At 35.7% G+C, this 23,229-nt stretch overlaps 3 protein-coding genes across 6 annotated transcripts in view; all 3 read left to right on the forward strand.

The window, feature by feature from the left end:
- The window catches only part of LOC306882188 (sodium/potassium/calcium exchanger 3-like), an 80,401-nt gene extending 64,765 nt beyond the window's left edge, over positions 1–15,636 (forward strand). The window contains exons 7-17 of the mRNA XM_079436662.1: positions 6,873–6,947; positions 7,516–7,541; positions 7,652–7,705; positions 7,837–7,964; positions 8,052–8,212; positions 9,148–9,418; positions 9,590–9,756; positions 9,846–9,960; positions 10,786–10,898; positions 11,935–12,000; positions 12,086–15,636. Of these exons, the coding sequence (XP_079292788.1) occupies positions 6,873–6,947; positions 7,516–7,541; positions 7,652–7,705; positions 7,837–7,964; positions 8,052–8,212; positions 9,148–9,418; positions 9,590–9,756; positions 9,846–9,960; positions 10,786–10,898; positions 11,935–12,000; positions 12,086–12,235 (1,326 nt within the window). The 3' untranslated portion in view covers positions 12,236–15,636. The remainder of the gene's footprint in view (positions 1–6,872; positions 6,948–7,515; positions 7,542–7,651; positions 7,706–7,836; positions 7,965–8,051; positions 8,213–9,147; positions 9,419–9,589; positions 9,757–9,845; positions 9,961–10,785; positions 10,899–11,934; positions 12,001–12,085) is intronic.
- Positions 15,637–16,906: 1,270 nt separating this feature from the next.
- LOC306882356 (uncharacterized protein) lies at positions 16,907–19,601 on the forward strand. The gene is made up of 4 exons (XM_079436910.1): positions 16,907–17,306; positions 17,964–18,181; positions 18,453–18,612; positions 18,721–19,601. The coding sequence occupies exons 1-4, from the start codon at positions 17,045–17,047 to the stop codon at positions 18,945–18,947; spliced, it is 867 nt and encodes a 288-aa protein (XP_079293036.1). The 5' UTR covers positions 16,907–17,044; the 3' UTR covers positions 18,948–19,601.
- Positions 19,602–20,269: 668 nt separating this feature from the next.
- LOC306882516 (ras and Rab interactor 2-like) overlaps positions 20,270–23,229 on the forward strand; it is a 36,995-nt gene continuing 34,035 nt past the window's right edge. For 2 of the 4 annotated variants that reach the window (XM_079437191.1, XM_079437193.1), the window contains exons 1-2: positions 20,270–20,522; positions 23,060–23,148. The gene's annotated coding sequence lies outside the window, so the exon portion shown is untranslated. The remainder of the gene's footprint in view (positions 20,523–23,059; positions 23,149–23,229) is intronic. The other 2 variants (XM_079437192.1, XM_079437194.1) reach the window with 2 other exon arrangements.

The following is a 23,229-nucleotide window of genomic DNA, read 5'->3' on the forward strand; positions in this document are numbered from 1 at the left end:
TTCACATTAACACACAACCCAAAATATGTTTGGGGTAATGTTTCAAACTAATTCAAATGAAAAACTGTTATTTCTTTGTCAGATGTAGCGAAGGGAAGTCCAAGTCATTTTAGTGAACTTATCCAGCCAGTTCTCACAACTAATTCACAGATTTACTTTGGTTTCAGCATAAATGTCCATGCACCGTCCTATGTGTAGTGAAATATTTTGTAGTGTTTGTTGTATATATACCTTTTGAACCCATAGTAAACCCATAGTGGAAGAATGCTATAGTTGTATTCAAATTACTGTATCTTCCCCAGCACTATTTACATCCTCATTTGCTACAGTCTCTACGGATTGCCAGTAAAACATTATTTTCCTTTAGACAGTCGACACAAATATACTGAGCAAGCACTGTGAATTCTCAGCATCTGTGCATCCCCTTTCTAAACATCTGCCCTAAAAAAGCCATTACTTAGTGCAGAATGACAGTAAGAAGTGAGCAGACTATTCTCAGGGGTCACTGAGAGAAGCCGATGAGGTCAGCCATGTTAGCTGTGAAACTGCTTTTTTTTCTGTTTTCCATCCTATCGTCTTTGCTTTCCACTTCATTCAGTCATTCGCGCTCCTTCGGTTTAACCTCATGAGACCCTTACTATGTTAAAGAAAAGAGGGATATGAGGTTATTCAGTCTTTGCACAGGCATGGGGGACTGCTTAATAGTTTTTTCCCTCTCCCAGTCTTTCTCTAGTCACAATCTGTCAGTGGAATAGAGGCATTCTGGGTAGTCTGATGGAGCTCAGAAAAGTATTGTGTCTCACACATAGATACAGGTCCTTTTCAAAAAATTAGCATATTGTGATAAAGTTCATTATTTTCTGTAATGTACTTATAAACATTAGACTTTCATATATTTTAGATTCATTACAACACAACTGAAGTAGTTCAAGCCTTTTATTGTTTTAATATTGATGATTTTGGCATACAGCTCATGAAAACCCAAAATTCCGATCTCAAAAAATTAGCATATTTCATCCGACCAATAAAAGAAAAGTGTTTTTAATACAAAAAAAAATAAAAAATCAACCTTCAAATAATTATGTTCAGTTATGCACTCAATACTTGGTCGGGAATCCTTTTGCAGAAATGACTGCTTCAATGCGGCGTGGCATGGAGGCAATCAGCCTGTGGCACTGCGGAGGTGTTATGGAGGCCCAGGATGCTTCGATAGCGGCCTTAAGCTCATCCAGAGTGTTGGGTCTTGCGTCTCTCAACTTTCTCTTCACAATATCCCACAGATTCTCTATGGGGCTCAGGTCAGGAGAGTTGGCAGGCCAATTGAGCACAGTAATACCATGGTCAGTAAACCATTTACCAGTGGTTTTGGCACTGTGAGCAGGTGCCAGGTCGTGCTGAAAAATGAAATCTTCATCTCCATAAAGCTTTTCAGCAGATGGAAGCATGAAGTGCTCCAAAATCTCCTGATAGCTAGCTGCATTGACCCTGCCCTTGATAAAACACAGTGGACCAACACCAGCATCACTGACTGTGGGTACTTGACACTGGACTTCAGGCATTTTGGCATTTCCCTCTCCCCAGTCTTCCTCCAGACTCTGGCACCTTGATTTTCGAATGACATGCAAAATTTGCTTTCATCCGAAAAAAGTACTTTGGACCACTGAGCAACAGTCCAGTGCTGCTTCTCTGTAGCCCAGGTCAGGCGCTTCTGCCGCTGTTTCTGGTTCAAAAGTGGCTTGACCTGGGGAATGCGGCACCTGTAGCCCATTTCCTGCACACGCCTGTACACGGTGGCTCTGGATGTTTCTACTCCAGACTCAGTCCACTGCTTCCGCAGGTCCCCCAAGGTCTGGAATCGGTCCTTCTCCACAATCTTCCTCAGGGTCCGGTCACCTCTTCTCGTTGTGCTGCGTTTTCTGCCACACTTTTTCCTTCCCACAGACTTCCCACTGAGGTGCCTTGATACAGCACTCTGGGAACAGCCTATTCGTTCAGAAATTTCTTTCTGTGTCTTACCCTCTTGCTTGAGGGTGTCAATGATGGCCTTCTGGACAGCAGTCAGGTCGGCAGTCTTACCCATGATTGCGGTTTTGAGTAATGAACCAGGCTGGGAGTTTTTAAAAGCCTCAGGAATCTTTTGCAGGTGTTTAGAGTTAATTAGTTGATTCAGATGATTAGGTTAATAGCTCGTTTAGAGAACCTTTTCATGATATGCTAATTTTTTGAGATCGGAATTTTGGGTTTTCATGAGCTGTATGCCAAAATCATCAATATTAAAACAATAAAAGGCTTGAACTACTTCAGTTGTGTTGTAATGAATCTAAAATATATGAAAGTCTAATGTTTATCAGTACATTACAGAAAATAAAGAACTTTATCACAATATGCTAATTTTTTGAAAAGGACCTGTATATACACACAATTGTTTTATGCCCTTCTCCATTATTCAATTCAAGTTTATTTGTATAGCGATTTATATATTGCAGAGCCTTAATATATTTAACTTATGTCAAAATTTGGTAATTCTGTATGTTGTCTGAGCGTTGGCATCCTCTGAGGTCCTCTGAGGGGTTGGCATCATCTTTTCTCAGGTGTTCGGTCATCTCAGATCATTTAAGGGTTGGATCCAGACTGAAGCTTCTGTAATTCCTAGTTACCATGGGATGTTAATCCCGTGGCAGAAACAGAGAAACAAATAGAGACATAATTAGCGTAGCTGCTGTTCCATCTAAGCAAAAATGATTTGTTCAACCCAAGCTAAAGAATAATAATAATGTACATTTGATCAGATATCACTGCAGTACAAGATTATAAGAAGCATTATGTGAATGCTTGGCTAAAGAGATGTGTCTTTAATCTAGATTTAAACAGATAGAGTGTGTCTGAACCCCAAACGTTATCAGGAAGGCTGTTCCAGAGTTCTACCTCCTTTAGTGTACTTTGCTATCCTAGGTACTACCAAAAGTCCAGAGTTTTGCGACCTTAGGGAGCGGGTTGGATTGTAGCATGATAGAAGACGAGTTAGGTACGCAGGAGCTAAACCATTTAGGGCCTTATAGGCAAGTAATAATATTTTGTAAATGATAAGGAACTGAATAGGTAGCCAGTGCAGAGACTGTAAAATTGGGGTAATATGATCATATTTTCTTGACCTGGTAAGAACTCTAGCCGCTGCGTTTTGGACTATCTGTAGCTTGTTTACTGAAGATGACAACCACCTAGCAGTGCATTACAATAGTCCAGTCTAGAGGTCATGAATGCATGAACTAGCTTTTCTGCATCAGAAACAATTAGCATGTTTCGAAGCTTGGCAATGTTTCTAAGATGGAAGAATGCTGTTTTTGTAACATGGGAAATATGATTTTCAAAGGAAAAATTGCTGTCTAATATATCACCCAGATTTTTGACTTTAGAGGACGTGACAGTGCATCCGTCTAGTTGTAAATTGTAATCCAAGAGATTCTGTGTACTGTTTTTTGGTCTGAATTTAGTCGGAGGAAATTATTGGTCATCCAATCTTTTACATTTTTTACACAGTCTATTAGCTTAGATAGTTGAGAAGTTTCATCTGGTCTTGTTGAGATATATAATTGAGTATCATCAGCATAACAATAAAAACTAATCCCGTATTTTCTAATAATATTACCAAGAGGCAACATGTATATTGAAAATAGCAGAGGACCTAGGACAGATCCTTGTGGTATTCCATACTTTACTGGTGATAATTGTGATGACTCTCCATTTAAATGTACAAAGTGGTAGCGATCGGACAGGTAGGATCTAAACCATCTTAAAGCCTGCCCTTGAATACCAATATAGTTTTGTAATCGATCTATGAGTATATCATGGTCTATAGTGTCGAACACAGCACTAAGATCAAGTAATACTAGCAATGAGATGCAGCCTTGATCTGAAGTAAGAAGTAAGTAATTTGTCATTTTAACGTGCAGTTTCTGTGCTATGGTGAGGCCTGAAACCTGACTGAAATTCTTCATAGAGATCATTTTTTTGCAAGAAGGAGCACAATTGAGCAGACACAACTTTTTCTTCTGCTACAGGTAACAACTCTTTCAGTAGTTTAGTGGGTACAGGATCTAATAAACATGTTGTTGGTTTAGATGCACTGATAAGTTTATTTAGCTCTTCCTGTCCTATAGTTGTAAAGCACTGCAGTTTTTCTTTGGGTGCGATGAATGAAGCTGAAATACTAGATGCAGAAGAATATAAATTTGTTATTGTATTTCTGATTTTATCTGTTTTATCAGTAAAGAAATTCATAAAGTCATTACTATTAAACTGTGAGTGAATATTTAGATCGGGTGGCGTCTGTTTATTTGTTAATCTAGCCACTGTGCTAAATAAGAACCTTGGATTGTTTTGGTTATTATCTATGATTTTGCGGCTATGCTCTGCCCTGGCAGCTTTTAGAGCCTGTCTATAGCTGGACATACTGTTTTTCCACGCAATTCTAAAAACTTCCAAGTTAGTTTTTCTTCATTTGCGCTCAAGATTACGAGTTTCTTTCTTGAGATAATGGGTATAACTGTTGTACCATGGTTCAGTACGTTTTTCTCTAACCTTTTTCAATTTGAGGGGGGCTAGTCATTTCTAGTTCATGTGTATTTATGGGTACAGTACAGTCTAGTTCATGTGTATTTATGGGTACACAGAGCAGTTGAGATAAATCAGGCAGGTTATTTGTGAATCTGTCTTTGGTGGCTAGAACAATAGTTCTGCCTGGACGATAACGCGGAGCTATATAATTAATATCAGTAATACGCAGCATGCACGATACAAGGAAATGATCAGTAACATCATCACTTTGAGGTAAGATATCTATATCCATATCTATTATAATTTGAGGAAAAGGACAAAGTCAAACGAATGGTTAATTGACAGGAAATTTGTTTTGGAAGTTTGAACATTGGTGTCTGATAAATAATCTCATTGCTGTGTGTGTGTGTGTGTGTGTGTGTGTGTGTGTGTGTGTGTGTGTGTGTGTGTGTGTGTGCATGTTTATGTGGTTTATGAGGACACAAATTTGTATAATGACATGGGTATGACAGAGGTATTACAATATGAAGGTGGTTTATGAGGACACTGCCTATGTCCCCGTAATTCAAAAGGCTTAAAAAACATACTAAATGGTGTGTTTTTTCCAAATCTAAAAATGCACAAAGTCTCCTGTGAGGGCTAAGTTTAGGTGTAGGGTTGGTGTAGGGCAATCGCACACACAGTTTGTTCTGTATAAAAACCATTACGCCTATGGAGAGTCCCCATAAACCACAAAAACCAACGTGTGTGTGTGTGTGTGTGTGTGTGAATATGTATTTTTTATAAGATAAGTTATATGACATTATTATTATTTATTTATTTTATACATGTAGTATTTAAAATATTTTCTATTATTAGATTTTTATGTTAAATAAATTATCTTATTATACACACAAGCACACAAACATTTTATATTTACATTTATATAAAATTATTTATGCACATACATGTCATATGCAGTGGTTTTGCATTTTTTGGACATTTTTACAAAATTAGAATCAGTAAATCTTTCCCAAAATGGCACAAGGCCATAAGACACTTACGCATGGAATCCATCAGTGTCGGGGGGGGGGGGACACACATCTGCAACAATGGAGCTTCTGGTTGCCACGGAAACACAAAGCAAAGAGTGTCACCTGTGGTGTAAGTTAAGCTGTGCTGGCGTGAGCGATTGCGCATTACTTCCGGTGCTTTGACGTAGATCAATGCTTTTTATGGAAGAACCGCCCTACACAACATGACACACATTCAGTATGGATTATTTCACACAGTTCAATCAGCTCTATTCGGTACAGGATGTCACGTTCATATATGGTTCCTACTTTATTCATTTCCTTCACTCGCTTCCAATTCATGCACTTTAATTCTGCATTCTAAAGTTTGCAAGCCAAGACCAACTTTTTTTAAAAATCTGGAAATAGTCACAGATTACACATTATATAAAAGGCATGACAAGCACATTTTAAAATCCTTTAATACCAGGGTTTTTAACTGAGTCCATGGATGAAAGAAGCATGCAATTTATTTATTGTGCTGAATAGAGACTTTTGAACTAAACTCCTTAATATACTGTTCAACTATTGTACAATATCATTATTAAAGATACCATTTTTGTTTTGTTTTGTTTTGTTGTTTTTCTGTAGGTTTATTTAAAAATCGTGGCACCTCTATGCATGTCCCTTTTATAATCATGGCCCTGTAATATGATAACCTTTATGAGTTACAAAACTTGCTCTACACTGAAAAAATAAAAAAATAAAAATCTGTGAAATTTACAATAAATAACCATAATCTGTGGTTGTCAGAACTTTAGCCAAAAATATCACAAGTAGCTTTTCCACAAGTTCACTAATATATGGAAGGTGCACAGTGTCATAAATACAAAACGCTATCATGATAACACATTGACACTAAGTGTCCAATAAACATTAATTTAACAACAAAAACCCTAATGTAAAAAAAAAAAAAAAAAGTTATTTTAATTAAAATCCATCAAATCATAGATGTCAAACAAAGAATTCTGGGCATGTCAGTATTCGGTTTATTTATAGGATCGCTTGTTCTTTTTCACTTCCAAAAACTTACCGTTACACTAGTAACATGTTTTTACCTGTCTTTTTAGGTGGGTTTTTTTGTGTGTGTGGGGGGGGGGGTATTTTTATGATCTTTTACTGATAAAATTCCACTGTTCAAATTTTACTTTTTTTGGGGTGGGGGGGTTCATGATTTATGTCACCACAACAAAAAAAAAAAACACTTGTTCAAGGTGACTGGTGAAAGTAAATCTCTCATCTGTCCTCTCTCTCTTGTCAATGCAGGCAGTACGGCTCTCGTGTTGGACGTTAATGAGAGACTCGGTGTACTACACTATCGCAGTGACCGCTCTGATTGTGGTGAGTAGGACTCTAAGTGGCTTTTTATGCTCCCATGATGCCTATGGGCCTCCTCGCGCAGCAGGAGAGGAGAAGCAAGTGGCTCTCCCGTGGCTCTCTCCTCTTATTTGCCCACACTCTGCATGTGTTCCCAGCACAGAGGAACAACAAACACCGATTATTAGTACACAGAACACAGAGTATCTGAGATGTTACTCACAGCAACTTATTAAAAATTGGATTCACTGAAAGAACAAACTATTTTGTAAAAGTGTATACTGTTACAGTTGAAACTTCAACTCTTTTTTTGGAAGGGGTGATATGCCTTTTCCCTTTTATAAACCTGAAAATGAACAGAAACGTCATGTAAAATTTTCACTGGAATTATGCTGATAATATAATTGATAAAGAAACTATTATATTATATTATATTACTCGTTAAATCCTCAGGGCCCATATTTACAGTAAGATAATCCTGCCCTCTGGTGGTAAGGTGTGACATTTCAGAGCTGTTTGAAGAAATTTGGCTTTGTCATTGTGATTTGTCTGTTAAATTTTACTTTATACTCTGTTTTCTTTTTCTTTCAAGTTCATATATGATGAGAAGGTGACATGGTAAGATTAAACCTGCTGTTACACCAGACCACTCTCTTAATTTTTCATAATACAACTGTTTCACATTTTGTTTTGCATTCAGTCATTTATGCTACTTTTCCTCTTCTCAGGTGGGAATCGCTCATTCTAGTAGTACTGTATATATTTTACATTATATTAATGAAGTAAGTTGTCTATTCTGTCACTATGGAAATTTTTCATTATTGCATGGATTCATTGCTATTCGTATCTACTCCACATCAGTAAATCGCATCGCTGCTGATTTTATGAACTCTCCTTCCTTGGTGTTAATCAGATTTAACTCACGGGTGGTTCATTACATCGAGCGGCGGAAAAAGAACTCGGCAAATCTGGGTAATGGCACAGCCAGTAACACAGACATCGACGATGGATGTGATGCCACTGTTGTGCTGCTTAAGAAAGGTAATGCATGCAGTCCTGTTTTATATAGGTGTGTACAACTGCTTGGTGCCCATCTAAATTTCTGCATTGCTTTGCTGCCACTCTTAGCAAATTTCCACAGGAAGCCATCAGTGCTGATGGTGGACGAACTCTTGTCTGCGTACCCTCATCAGCTGTCCTTCTCTGAGGCCGGAATGAGAATCATGATAACCAGCCACTTCTCTCCTCGCACACGCCTCACCATGGCCTCCAGAATGCTTATTACAGAGGTCAGTCACACAAGCACACGTTCATAAACACAGTTATGTCAAACACTGTCAGAACTAGATGCATATGCACAGCTAAACAAAAGTACAGCTAAATTTTGTAGATTTTGTAGTGTTTTTGAAAGAAATCTCTTATTGCATATTATTATATTATATTATTACATACATATATTATTATTACAATATTAAAACAACTGTTTTGTATTTGAATATATTTTAAATTTTAATGTATTCCCGTGATAGAAAAGCTCCAGTCTTCATATGGTTATTATGGTTAACTTGAACTAAAATTAAAACCATAAACACATTTTTGTTACCCGAAATAAAATAAGGTTTTTAAAAGCATAATTTACCAATTTCTTTTAGTTTAACTAACATAACTAGGTACTAAAATGAATAATAAAAATATAAAGACACATTTAAATATATAAATATATATGGCAAAACACAACAAAATCACTAAACCTTTATCAAAATTTGAAATGGAAACTGAAATAAAAACAAAATAGAAACTAATACGTAATAATAATAAATACTTGAATTGTACATTAAAAATAAAACTGGGTCTTCAGTGTCACACGATCCTTCAGAAATCATTCTCATATGATGATTTGGTGCTTAAGAAACATTTATTATTATCAGTGTTACAAACCGTTGTGCTGCTTAATATTTTTTTTGGAAACTGTTAAACTTTTTTCAGGATGCTTTGAATCGAACAAATCTAAAAGAAAGAAAATAAACGGTAATTGTGAGATGTTTAAAATAAGAAATAAAGTCACAAAATGGGATTTAAATATGTAAATCTAACAGTTGTGAGAAATAAAGTCACAATTGTCTTTGTGAAAAAGGGGTTATTGATTGCATCTGTATTTCAGAATGAAATGTTTATTATTCAGTTATTATAGCTCAGATTAATGTGTGTGCGTGTGTTTCCGCAGAGGCAGCGTCTGATAAACAGTCGTTTCAGTAACGGGGACTCAGAGGTGACAGTAAAGATCCCAGGAAAGCGTGGGGTGGAGAATGGCCTGGCAGGACCGGACCGAGGCCTGAATGGGCGAAAGGGAGGTCACCATGATGACGACAGGGGAGGAGCTGAAGTCGGCACTGACACCGAAAACGAGAACGAGGACAATGAAAACAATGAGAACGATGAGGAGGAAGAGGAGGAAGATGACAATGAAGGACCCTATGTACCATACCGCTGCCCCGGTACATTTATTACAGGCGATTGATAAAAAATATTGTAAATCATTTTAGGTTAAATTCTGGTTGTCTATAAGCAGGCAGTGTTCCTGACAGGAGGTGAACCGTATAGGCAGCTTTCAATGAAAGCGTCTGTTAAAAGACTAATGATTCAAATGATGTCCTGATCTTGTGCAGGTGGGGGCTTTAATAAGCTAAAGTGGCTGCTGGCCTGGCCACTGAGTCTGCTGCTGTTCCTCACCGTGCCCAACTGTTCCAAGCCTCGCTGGGAGCGCTGGTATATGGTCTCGTTCATCATCTCCACCCTCTGGATTGCTTTCTTCTCTTACATCATGGTTTGGATGGTAAGACTTGCCTCACAAATATTCACTTTAGAAATTCTTAAATGTATAAATGATTTGCTTGAAATGACCTATTGACACTCTCGTGGCAGGTCACAGTGGTCGGTTACACTATGGGCATCCCAGATGTCATCATGGGCATCACTTTCTTGGCTGCTGGCACCAGCGTTCCTGACTGTTTGGCCAGTTTAATTGTCGCACGGCAAGGTTGGAAAACATTTCTTCATGCTCTTGCATTATTATTTATTATCATTTCCCCAATTAAATAATAGGAGGAGATTTTTAAAAGATAATAAGTTTGCAGACTTTCAAACAGCTTTCTATTGTTACAATATCGGTAGTATATGTAAACAATATATACTCCTTCTCCATGTTACCTACACCCAGATATCACATTTATTTGTCAACAAAAGTATGCTTGGTAGCCTAAAATGCATAATTTTGTGTTATCCAGTGGATTTTTGACAGCTTGAGGGATGAAACTTCTTAATTTTTTTCATTTTTTTGTTTTCATTTTATTACATTCCGTATTCCCCACCCACGGACAATCGGATTGACAGAAGGCCAGCTCCAAAACAGTGTTGCCAAGTCAGCAATTGTCCTGTACAATTATGCCAGTTTTATACTGTTGCCATGGGTTGTTTTTTAGTCCATGGGTTAAAGCGATCTTCCACCACCCCTCAGTGGAAGGGGACCTGACAGAATGAGATTTCGACGGAGGGGAAATCCGCAGTTTTGGACTAGTTTTCAATAGAAAATTGGCTGGTTTTGTTTCGCAGACGTGGCAACCCTGCTCCAAAATCAAAGTGCATTATGGGTTTTGAAGTTTTATGGCAAAAGGGAACACCATAGCACTTTTTGTTCCGTTTTCTCAGGTAGCACTGATTTTTATTTTTATTTTCTTAAGTTTTTTTTTTTTTTTTTAAACCCCTGAGTCAGTAGGGAATTCCTCATTTAAGACTGAAGCAGAATTGAAAGTATTAGTAGATTCAATTTCTGTTTTAGTCTCAACTGTCTCTCTATCTTTTTCAGGAATGGGTGACATGGCTGTGTCTAACTCCATTGGTAGTAATGTGTTTGATATCCTGATTGGGCTTGGTCTGCCCTGGACCCTCCAGACTTTGGCCATCGACTATGGCTCCACAGTAAGTAGAAAATGTTGTAATAGAGATTACTGTGTAATGATTCATTTGGTAAATGCTTAAACAGCATTGACATAGAAAGAATTAAAAAGTCAGTGTTGTTTTGTTTAGTTAATATTTGTATATAGTTTCAACATAATAGCACTCAGAACCTGTCAGTAGCAGTAGACCATTAGGTAAGATCATCTTAGAGCAGTGGTTCAAGATGACTTAAAACTATTTCAATTAAAATCGTAATAAATTTAAATAATATTTATTTCTAAATATTTTTAAGATCTAAAATATTTTAATTGGGTAAAAATTGTTATATATATATTTTTATATTTTATATATGCTTTCCTAGCATGGCGCTAGCAACGCCAAGGTCATGGGTTCGATTCCCAGGGAAAGCAAGAGCTGATAAAATGTAAAAACTGTAACTTGAATGCAATGTAAGTCGCTTTGGATAAAAGCGTCTGCTAAATGCATAAATGTAATGTAAATGTAAATATATATCTTTAAGACCCACTGTATTAGAGGAATACAGTTCTTAATATATTGTCAATATAGTACTAGTTTCTAGTTGATAGGAAAACGAAATTGTGTAAATATTAGGGATGTGCTGATACGGATAATTATTTTTATGTTATAGCCAATAATGAATTGATTGCCAATAGTAAAATCTATTCTATTTTGTCTAAATAAATTAATATTAATTTTAGATTTGCTCAAGCTTAAGTCTTATTAAATTATTTACTAGTGTTTTTAAGACCAGCTTTAAGTGAGAGTTACATGATGGCAAACATATCTAAATATAGAAATTATAATAAACAATTACATTTCAATAATGGATTATATTAAAATAAAATAAAAATATTTTGTGTTGGTGATGTGTCAGAAAACAGACACAAAAAGAAAATAGTCATTAAAGAGGTTGTGTACGTTTTCTAAATTGAATACACATTTTGAGTTTCTGTTAGATAAATAATTTATTATATTTATTTATACATTTGTTCTATATCCTAAGTTCTAACAAACTTTTTCTTGCATTTCTTTTCAGATTCACCTGAACAGTAAAGGCCTGATTTTCTCAGTTGGGCTGCTGCTAGCATCTGTGTTTCTCACGGTATGTGGAAGCATCTAAAAACACTTATTCAAACAAATGTCCTTTGAATCCACCTCTCACCATCTACCCTTTCTTTCCCTCTCAGGTTCTCGGTGTGCATTTGAACAAGTGGAAGCTGGACAAGCGTTTGGGTTTCATTTGTTTGCTGATGTACGCTGTCTTCCTGTGTTTCTCCATCCTCATCGAGTTTAACATATTCACCTTCGTCAATCTGCCCACCTGCCGTGAGGAATGAGACAGTTCCTTTTCCCAGTCCTCCCTCCTTGACCTTGTGAGGACAATGGCACAAGTCCTCGATCAGACCGGATCTCGTTCTGAAGGAATATTTATTTATTGATCTAGCTGATCCTTTATCGATCCTCTCTTTTTCTTTCCAATGGGTGCAATATTGACGGAGTCTCCGGATCTGTGGTGTTACAAGAGGAGAGAGAGGATTTGTGTGAAGAATGGTCCTGTTGACTGATATATAGACTGTTCTAACGGGACAGGAATGTGGTAAATGATGACTACTGCCTGGTTTGATGTGAATACTTTTTTTTATATATATTTTGCATATTACATATTTAAAGAATATGATGTAAATGTATTTTATGATGGTATTTGTTTTATTAGCTGCTAATTTACTGAAGAAGAGGCTGGACTTATTAATGTCGGTAAAAATAGAGATTTATGAGGGTTCGTTATTTTGCTGAAAGGTACTGGTGACCTCTAGGAAATACTTGTATACAGTCCTCTTTTTAATTTGGGCATTACCAAGTCGTCACCTTCATTTTACAAGATCGAGCTGGACGTCAGGGTCATTAGCGTCTACATTTTTCAGATGAGAATATGTTTACGGTGCAGAGGAGGTAATAAAACTGAAAGGTTTAAGATCAAATTTTAGAGCTAAACAGCGGCATTTGTTTGCACCTGTGTGGAAACACATGTTGGAACACTACTTCCAACATATTTATGTTTAGTGAGACAATACTCTTGTGTGATAGATGGGTTTCTATAGATGTGTTTCTGGAGTTTCTTTTGTCTTTAACACTCTGTATATACTGAAACAGAGAAAGGTTTATTTATTAATTTATTGAAAACTATTTATGCAGATTACTTTCCTATGACGTACTGAAATAAAACCAACCCACAGCTGTCCCAAAGAAGAGACCGTTCTGGAGTTTCAGCCAGGCTACGCCGTTTTGTCCTTCAGAGCTTATGTGTCTGCCTTTTCTACTGGATTCCTTTTCCTTCATCTCTGAATATTATGCACCCTTTTAGATGCACCTTTGACTTGATGTGTAAATCAGTTTCTACTATTTGATATCGGTGTGACATGACATTAGAGGTAACTGTAAAGATTTTTTGAACACTCAAAACTTTGGCAGGCAAGTAAGGGAATATATATAGATAGATATATATTTTATACTTAACTGTTTTGACATTTAAGATCGGTCCATTCCCTTTTTAGAGTGAATGGAGTGAGTGAGCCACAAACCTAAGAAGCTGATTAGCAGGAAAGTGTCCTGGTAAAATGAAGCTAGCGTTGATCAGACTGTTTCAAAGTCAAACCGTCAAACCGTAGATGCTCTAGAAAAGGTCAAGTCATTTTTCTCTCAGCATGCCGCTCTAATCTTAGAGTTTATCCAGGAATTTTGGAAGAAATCCTCTCAGCAGAACAAGGATCAGAATTCATTTTCAAGGAAGCGGTTAATAATATGGATTTTTCGGGAGTTCTTTATGCTGATGTGTCCGAGGCTCATTTCTTGCCCTTCTTTTAGAGGACTATTTAAATACTTTGTTTTGTATGCCTTAATGCATAATGCATCACAGCTGTAAGCTTTTAACTGTGGCACAATATGTGGATGCGTGGACTTTTTCTCCTAACAGAGGTTTTTTTAGTGAGCTGACAAAGTAGCGATTCTATGGACTGTTTTAGTCTAGTTAGCAACTTCATGCAGGTTTTCTAGTCTGAAGGCACATTGCAGGGAAATTTTGTGTTTTATGCACTGGTTGATACTGGGTGTCTAATTGTTTGTCATATTTTAAGAATAGAATTTAGATGACTTAGAAACATATTTGGAAGAGGATTGCAGCAAAGTATTTTTTAATTACAAAAGTAACTTTGTATTTTGTAACGCAAAATGTTTAGAAATGTTTTCTGCTTTTAAAAGTCTGTAGAGTGTGCTTCAAGTGAATCTGCATATTTATTCTAGATCATAAAACTAATTTGTCAGCTTACTGTCAGAGTACTGTTTAAAAGCATGTTTAAAATCAAAGGTCACACTTTGTAGGGCATTCTTTCAACGATGTAAACAAAAGATCATTTGTCCCTAGTTTGAGAGAATATATTAACAAATATGAACATTTCGTTTGCTGTATCACTCATAGTAGACATTGAGGCCTAGTTTACTTTCCAAAAATGCTACAGCAGGTCTAGGGTTTAAGCAATGTGATATTCCTGATAAATATAAGATAGGTGTAATCCAAGTAGAGCGTACAAGCTGTATTTGGATGCTGAAGATTGTTAGTCTGTTATTTTCTTCTTTGTAAAGCAGGGTATTATGAGAAAGACGTCGGGAAGGCAGGGTTTAATGAAAGTTTTGTTCATTAAATGCAATAATGTTTAGATTAATGAATTACCGTGTTTGCATTTTTTTCTTGTGAATCCTAAACATCACATCACATCTTTTGAATCATATATATAGATATGCTACGTACATATTTCAGTAAGGTTTAATAGTGTTTGTGCACTCTATGCTCGATATTAAGGATAGTAAAAAGAGGCTTTGAGATGCAACTAAATTGGCTTTCACTGCAAAATGCTCAAAAATCTATGAATACTGCTGCTTACAGATTGAGGGACATTAATGTCTATGTTTATGGTTGCAAAATCAGCCATACTAATTTACAGATTCAATGATTTTTACATACTGATAAATGCTATTTGGTCATAATCACATCTGGAAATCAAAGCGCTGCTGTTCATTTGTATGCACAAATATAATAATAATATTGAGGGCATGCACAATCAATTAGCCCACAATTAGACGAGTTTCCCTCAGATTTCCTTTTCTTGTCTGCTGATATTTCTTCATGGATTCAGGCATATTTTAATAAAAAAAAATGTGACTTTTACAGGGTGATGCATTGCTGATGTACATAATTATACATGAAAATGTCTTCATATTTTTGTCTTTGCCTGTATATCCGTTGACTATATTTTCATACAGTAGATACTGTACAATGTTTGGGTCCTTATTTGTTTATTTTATTTTTGTTGTTGTTGTGTTGAGGGTTTGATTAAACACCCTTGGTTTGCTAAATTGCATGGGATATTTTAATATAAGGAGTTATTTATGTTCATTAATATTACACATTGTTGAGCACTGGATGGACAGCAGTGGAATTAGACCTCTTAGATTATTGCATGTTTTCTTTGTTTTCTTTTTTTTCAATGGAAAACTGCTAGGCTTTTGATTCTCCAATGAAAGCATAAAGTAGATATTTCATTCAAAGTAACTGATGTCTTCTGCATTTCAGGAGTCATAAAAAGAATGGTGGTTGGCTTTATGTACTAAAATATTTTGTTCAGGTGTTTCAGTTGTATATCAGAGTACATTTTTGCTACTTGAGCATAATAAAAATGATCTTTGCTGAGGTAAACACTATTGTACACTTATTGTCATTTCAGCCATAATGGTATGTGTAAATACACATCTTGGCTTCATTATATAAAGACATAAATGCAATTTCTTTATTTATGATAATATTTCCTAAACCTCAAACGTACCCCTAATCCTAACAAAAACCTGGTGATATAAGATTTAAAGCAAAATATTGTTAGATAATGCCTCCACGCCAGAAATATCAGATCCAGCCCCGGAAACACTAGATCCTGTCAGAAAATATCAGTTTTAACTAGTAACAGAACAACTAGTCAGCAAAGTTGTCTAATACCCAGAACTGTATTAACTGTCTTCTATCAGCCAAGAAGTTGACTGAGTAAAGCCAGAGAAGAGCAGAAGCAGGAGATGAAGTATGATAATAAAAAAGTAGCAGAGTTTATAAATAATCTTAGGTAGCCTATATATGTTTCAATGCTCAACTTTGTCTGACCAACACAAATCCAACAGGGTTATTATATCACAAGCAACAGCAATGGAAAATTACTGCTTCACAACCTTGAAATGGAGACATTCTCTTATCTCTTACTCGTGAATAGGCCTACACATTTTCCTTGAACCCACACAATCGTAAGTCTAAACAACAATGGAAAAATAGTATAAGACAAAATTATATAATATAAATGACTAATCAATAAATGAATCAATGAAATGAGTATAAATATAAATATATATAGGTTATTGAGTATAAATAACCTATAAAATATATAATATAGCCAAATACATCTTAAATAACAGCCTATTAGGCTACAGCTCCTTGATCAGTTTTTGAAACACTGAAATAAATTCATGGATCCAAGTGAATAAGAGCTTGCCTTTCATTTATAATGCATATCGAAACTAATTTTAACTTAATCTGCTGCGGTTTAAATGTAGGCTATTAATCTTTAGCTTTACAACTCAATAACAAAGTAATACATTGATTTATTTGTATTAATATTTACAAGGTTTACTTAATAATATATATTTTTTGTAGCTTTTCATATTCACATTTCAGAAAGAACACAGAAAAAGGACGCAAAACTAAATAAAATAAAAATGATTAATTATGTAAGTAATTATCAGCAAAAATGATCATCTTTTATGGTTAATCATTTTCAAAGACTGTTATAAGAGATGTGCATGTGTCAAAAATTTAACTTGGCGCCTATGCAATGGGCGACGTCACCGGCATGCTTGTGGGAATTGTAGTTCATTCAAAACTTCAAACGTTCTGCCAACATTGCTATGACGTTTGCGTAACGTGATACGTGCGCTGGCTGGGGACAGTTTGATAAGCATTTCCGCCTATTTCTCGTTCATATCGCAGTGTTTATTAAGAGATGCATGTTATGGGATTCAATTTAGCATGAAGTGCTGTTTGTAAGTGTATAATATAAATGGACCCAAACAGTGTTAGTCGCGTGAACTGGGCCATAAACCGCCGGGCGGAGGGTTTAGTAAGTAAACACATGGCAGACATGGCACAGAGGCGCTCAGCGGTGCCTGAAGAGGATACGCACCCTCTGCCAGGAGACTTGAGCAGAAGCGCAGAAGACATCCCTGGGCGGGCCGAGGTGAATTTCAGCGTGGATTCACAGTCCTACAATCCCGCAGGAGTGACGGGAAAGTTAATGCGCGAAGATGCGTCTTCAACATCAGGTACTGGGAAGTGAAGAGAGTAAAAATAATGATGTTTACCTTGACACGGACTTACACATCCCTTCACTTCTATTATTATGGAACTTTGTTTTGTTAAAAAATGTCTTTTGCATTGACATTTTTAGTTTTTTTGTTACAGGTATTGTTAGTTAGTTGACAGTTGATTAGGTGTTATCTTATTTTGTTTTAACATAAAATTGCTAACTTGCATAGTTTTTACATAGTAAACTTGTTGCTGTGCTAAACAACTCGGGTCATTTGGTTGTTTATTTAGATAAAATATGCTAAAAGCACCTAAATAAAAAAAAAAAAAACATAAAACCCTTTGACAGTTATCATCACCAATCTTGTTTAGTAAACAAACCACCACCTTTATTGTTATTGGCAATATTTTTTTTCCACAAATGAAACTGATGCAGCATTTTTTTATATAAATGCTGTAGTTTAAAGCAGTAGTTCCACTGCAGTGAATGGGTGCCATCAGAATAAGAGTTAAAACAGCTCATAAAAACATTAAAAAAAATTATCCAGCAAACTGATGTACTTCCTGGATGGCCTCAGGCTGAGTAAATTTAAAGCTAATTAAAATTGTTGGGTGAACTATTCTTTTAACCTTTTGTAAGTCTTCACTTAATATGCATTTTTTTACAATTACAGAGACAGCAGCCCATAGACAAATCATTTCACTCCTTATTGAGATCAAGGAGGAGCAGCAGAGGCAGTGGGAAGTTCTGAAAGACCTGCAGGCCAGGATTCATGGACAGGTGTGTGAAGAGGAGGACGAGCCGCTTGATGTAGATCTGCCGCTACGAACAATGGAACAGCTTGATGAAACAGAGCAGCATTTAGAGGATACTGAAGCTCAGAAGAAAATGGTAAAAAATGATTACTGTCAATCTACTCAACAATCTACAATCACTGCAGCACATGTAATAATAGGTTATGTTACTTTTGTAAACCTCAATTCAGGACAGGAAGTTTACATCTTATGGAGGTAGTTATGTAGTCCAAAATAATAGTTTAGAACAATATTGTTTGCTTTTGTTTCTAGTTATTTCTTTCTACAAAACTTTTTTTCTGGTTACACTGTTCCCTTCTGTACCTGTACTGAATATTTATTAATATTTTGAATTGTTTTTTTCATAGGCGTCACACCTCTCACGGATGGGCGGAGCTACGGTAGATGATGCGGTCCGGCGTCTTATGCACGCTGTTCTCTCTTTCAGTGTAGGCTCAGAGCTCAACTGGGTTGGCAGAGGACAGAAAAGGAGCTTCAGAAACACCAGACTGCAGGGTGTTTTGTTTCGTAAGCAGTCTTTAAAATCATGTCTCAGTGCAGATGCATCTTCAGGTTTATCGCTAGGATCCTCAACATTTCCCATGTGAAAGATTGTTTTAACACTGTTTTCTGCAGGTGCCTTGAAAAGGACACCTGTAGGAAAGGAGGCCACACACCACCAGTTTGCTGATGTAGTGAAGAAATGGTTGCGGTTTGCTCCTTTCCGACAAAGAGGAAGTGGACGAAGAGCGCATTGGAAACCCATTGAGTTCATCTGTCCCAAATATGACAGTTCTGTGGAGGATCATAACCAGCTTAACCATAACCAGCTGGATTCTGGGGAGATTCAGGTGACAATATAATTACAGTGTTGTATGACTAAATGTCCAAAGACAAGTAAAGTGAAATCAGTGAATGAAGAAATGACAAAAGTGTGAAGGATTGGCTTTTAAATTATGTTTCTTTTTTTCCATATTACATTCTTTCTATTATAATATTTGCTTTGTTTTCTTTGAGTTCAAATATACTATTGTTACGAGAATAATTAGCAGATTTGCAAATTACAGCATTAATCTTTAAAAAGTAATGGGTAAATGTAAGTCATTCTGTTATAATGATTATTTTCCCCGTGCAATTTTATTTTAACTAAAGTGTAAAATGTTTTGTTTTAAATGCTGATGGCAGTATATTTCCATTTTAAATATTACATTTAGCAAATTGGAAATTGTTAAGAATGCCTTGCGTGGTTTTGTGCCATTATGTTATGACAATAAATAGACACCAGAGTTAAGAATTTCAAACATTAAAGAGTTAATAGGTGTCACAGAAAAAGTCAGATTGCTGTAGAAAAAAAAGAAGATATTTCTCAAATGTAATTTAATGACTTTTCTCAATAACGTAGCTAAATGCACTTACTCTCTTGGTATCCTTGTTTATGTGACCTATTTTCCAACAGTTTTCTAAGAACTCTTGCTTCCTGCCATATATAAAAACACATTAAAAGCAATTTATCCATTAAGTTTTTCTGTGGTGAATTCATTTGTGTTATTTGCGTGTTTCATGTTTATTGAGCCACTATTTTCAATTTATGTGACACTTTTACCTTCAATTTATTTAATGTTAGATGATTGAACATAATCTTCCTTCAAGTCCCTCAAAACACTTATCACTATAGTGTTTAATTTTTTTAATCAACATTGTTGAAGAGTACATGGGAATTTGTTATAGCCTATTTTAAATTGTTAGTGTAATTTCCATCATATCTCAAACAATATACTGTTTAATCGCATTCTATTATGGAAATGGAATATTAACAGATGTGATAAAATGTCAGACTAATTTTGCAGCTTGTATTTTATGTATCATAAATACTAGGCCTAATATGTTATGCTTTTTGCATAATTTGACAAAATGATTGAATGACAGAATCAATTTGATTGAATGACAGTTAACTTATATAATAAGAACAAGTGTTATTTCGGTTTATTTGCTTTAATAAATAATTCGAGGAAGTGAAATAGTGAAATTTTAGAGATATTTATCCCACCGGTTATTTACTTAATTGTTTCGATTTGTGCAACTTTGCATAGTTTTCCACTGTCTTTCCGGTTGCTTCATATTTCTCTCTTGAGTATCATCAATGGTTGGTGGATCTAACAAAGGCTTTTCCCTTCCGACATTCCCTGCTGGAACACGTGACGTGAAACTTAAAGCGCATCAACTTTTGTTCTCCTCCTGGAGTTTGTTTTTGCCGGGAGAGGTCGCATGCTTTAACACAGCTATGAGTCTTTTGAAGTACAAGGCAGCAGCTTCGACTCGGTCATGTAGGCACATCTAAACTGTTCACATCAGCTGAGCCTTTGGAGGAAGATCATCCAGATCTTATAATTGCGTAACTGCGCTTTTGCTAGCGTGTGTTTTGGTTTCGACCCGTCGAGGTGAGTCCTCCACACACTGTTTATAAGCGTAAGTCTACAGCGAGTGTCTTGTTTTTATTATTAAAACGTGTTTTACTTAAAATAATAATAAATAAAATCTTAAATTTGACATTATAACATTTTGGAACATATACGTTTTTGTTTTGTAATTATATTTTATTAACACTTAATTACTCGTGATAGTAATGTTGTTTTAATTATGCTGGGATAACACTGGAAAGGATAGTTTGGTGACTTCTTTTTAGTAACTACCACTTGCTTTGTGGACAAGAACAAAACTGTTATTGTTGTCAGCCGGTAATTGTTTTATGCAGGTTACTCTGGTTAAGAATGGTCTATAGGAAACATACATGTATTGAGATGTTGTTTAACGTCATCATGATTTTTTGAAAGTTTTAAGGATGATCTCAAGGAAAGTCCAATTTGTCAAGATCTGTAAAACTTACTGAGCTATATGTCCTGACTTTCGATACCCAAAATGCTGTCATGAATATGAGTCAGCTTAGGTATTGAAACACATTCATATATTTCTTAGGTGAATGGTATGTATGGTAATTATGTCCACAAGAAAAAGAAAAGCTGTAGTACAGCATTGAACAGTGTGTTTTTGTATTAGTTTTTAAGATCATATCATTTTGCACTGGAAAACTGCTTGCACTTATATTTTTCTTTGTGAATGTGAACTCTAAAAGAGAGGGAAGTAAACTTAGTGTAGGGGTCAAGTTAGTAGCTTCACTGTGATGTCCTCATATTTACAATGATTTCAAGTTTTTTTGAAGAGCTAATTACATCAGAACAGGTAGTTGTCAAATGTTTGCCAAATTTTGCCATCTCCTAAAACTTGGTCGTGTCTCTGGACAGTAAAAAAATTGAACAGCCCCTGTGAGGAAAGTAGGTTAATGGCGTAATCAAAATGTAAAAAAATCTGTTGTTGTTTTCATTTATTTATTTTATTTTTTTTTCTGAGCAAAGTCAGTTGAAAGTCCTTGTGCTATAGTGAGTGTGCTTACTTATCCACCGCTTGTGCTTTATGCATCAATTCTCTTTTATTGCATTCATACAAATTGATTGCATTCATTACTAACTTTTTTCTAAAAATTGTCCCTTCAGATTTTTCGTTTCTTCCCCACAAATATTTCAGCAGTGGCTCTGAGGCCTGTTAAGAGGATTAGTCTCAGGCAAAGGGAAGTAACTTAACTGATTTTGCCCAGAACATGCGTCACTTGACAAGAATTTCAGAGTTGTGCAGTGACTGGCATTGGATTAGTTTGGAAGAGAATGTTTTGATCCATTTTATTACTCTACATAGCAGTTGTATTTACATTTACATTTATGCATTTAGCAGACGCTTTTATCCAAAGCGACTTACATTGCATTCAAGTTACAGTTTTTACATTATCAGCTCTTGCAATTTACTTTATTTAAGCTGCGGTTTGCCGGAATTGTGAACACTGAGCACTACTTAAATGCTGAGGTGTCAGCCGTGACTGAGGTGTCTTCATTATGGTAATTCCTTGTACTGTAATTTGTCATCATAATTTTAGTGTCTTCTGACAGTATTGAGAGTTGTTACACTGATTTTAGTTAATGTGGTGGGTATATGATTAAATAGCTTGACAATTTTGAAATGAAATATGATCTCTTATGGTCAACCGATCAGAGCAATGAATGCAAAGTGAGAGATATAATGAGGTAATGAGATATCATATTTAGTTTAACCGCAGAATTGAAAAACAAGCCAAAGTCTCACACAGAATGATACTGTAGTAGTGTGACAAACTGCACAATCCTTTAATACTTTTTACTTGAACACTTCCTTGCTTGTTGTGTACTATTCACCTTGTTTCTGTTCCCTTAAAATTCACTAACGTTACCATTCAAATGTTTGTGGTAAGATTAAAAAATAAATAAATAGCCTAAATAAAATATTCAGTTTCATTGATCAAAAGTGACAGTAAAAAGATTTATGTTACAAAACAATAAATATTTTCAAATAAATAACATTTTTTTTTCTGAAAAAAAAAGATGTTTCAGTTTTCACAAAAAAATAAGCACTGTTTTCTACATTGATCATAAATAAGAAATGTTTCTTGAGCACAAAAACAGCATATTATTGTGAATTCTGAAGGATCATGTGACTCTGAAGACTGGAGTAATAGCTGCTATCAGATTTGCAGATACAAATAAATTGAAATAATGTTTCACCATATTACTAGTTTTTACTGTGTTTTTGATCAAATAAATTCAGCTTTGATGAGTATAATCCTACTGACCCCAAACTCTTGTGTCCACACTGAATATTTTTGCCTTGTTTACATTTTGTGGGCCAATTGGAGGTTCAAACACAGAGCAAACCTCAAATATTTAAAACACTGAGGCCCATTGGGACTTAGGCCTGTTTTAAAGCAGATAATGCTGACTATATCGTCCCATCACAATAACAACCAACTAAAATCAATTTTGCTTGGCTGTGCGCATCTGAAAATGTGGTGAAAAGGCTGAAAAAATCTTTTGTCTTCACTTTTTATTTTCTGTAGGAATAGTGACATGCTAAATAATGGAGGAATTCTTGATGAAGGAAGACCAGGAAGTGATACATTAAAGTAAAGGAAAGCACACAGATTAGGTAAGGGGAGCTGGCTTCACATCTTCTTCATAAGTGTGATTTATTTGAACAAGATCTAATGGTTTATCCGTCTTCCCCACT

Source organism: Barbus barbus (genome assembly GCF_936440315.1).
Source record: "Barbus barbus genome assembly, chromosome: 16".
In the NCBI taxonomy this organism is placed as follows: domain Eukaryota; kingdom Metazoa; phylum Chordata; class Actinopteri; order Cypriniformes; family Cyprinidae; genus Barbus; species Barbus barbus.

Coding starts and splice junctions, on each gene's coding strand:
- LOC306882356 (XM_079436910.1), top strand. CDS start 17,045: ATGGACCCAAACAGTGTTAGTCGCGTGAACTGGGCCATAAACCGCCGG. Junction 18,182..18,452: donor CTGAAGCTCAGAAGAAAATG/GTAAAAAATGAT, acceptor TTTTTTTCATAG/GCGTCACACCTCTCACGGAT. Junction 18,613..18,720: donor ACTGCAGGGTGTTTTGTTTC/GTAAGCAGTCTT, acceptor TGTTTTCTGCAG/GTGCCTTGAAAAGGACACCT.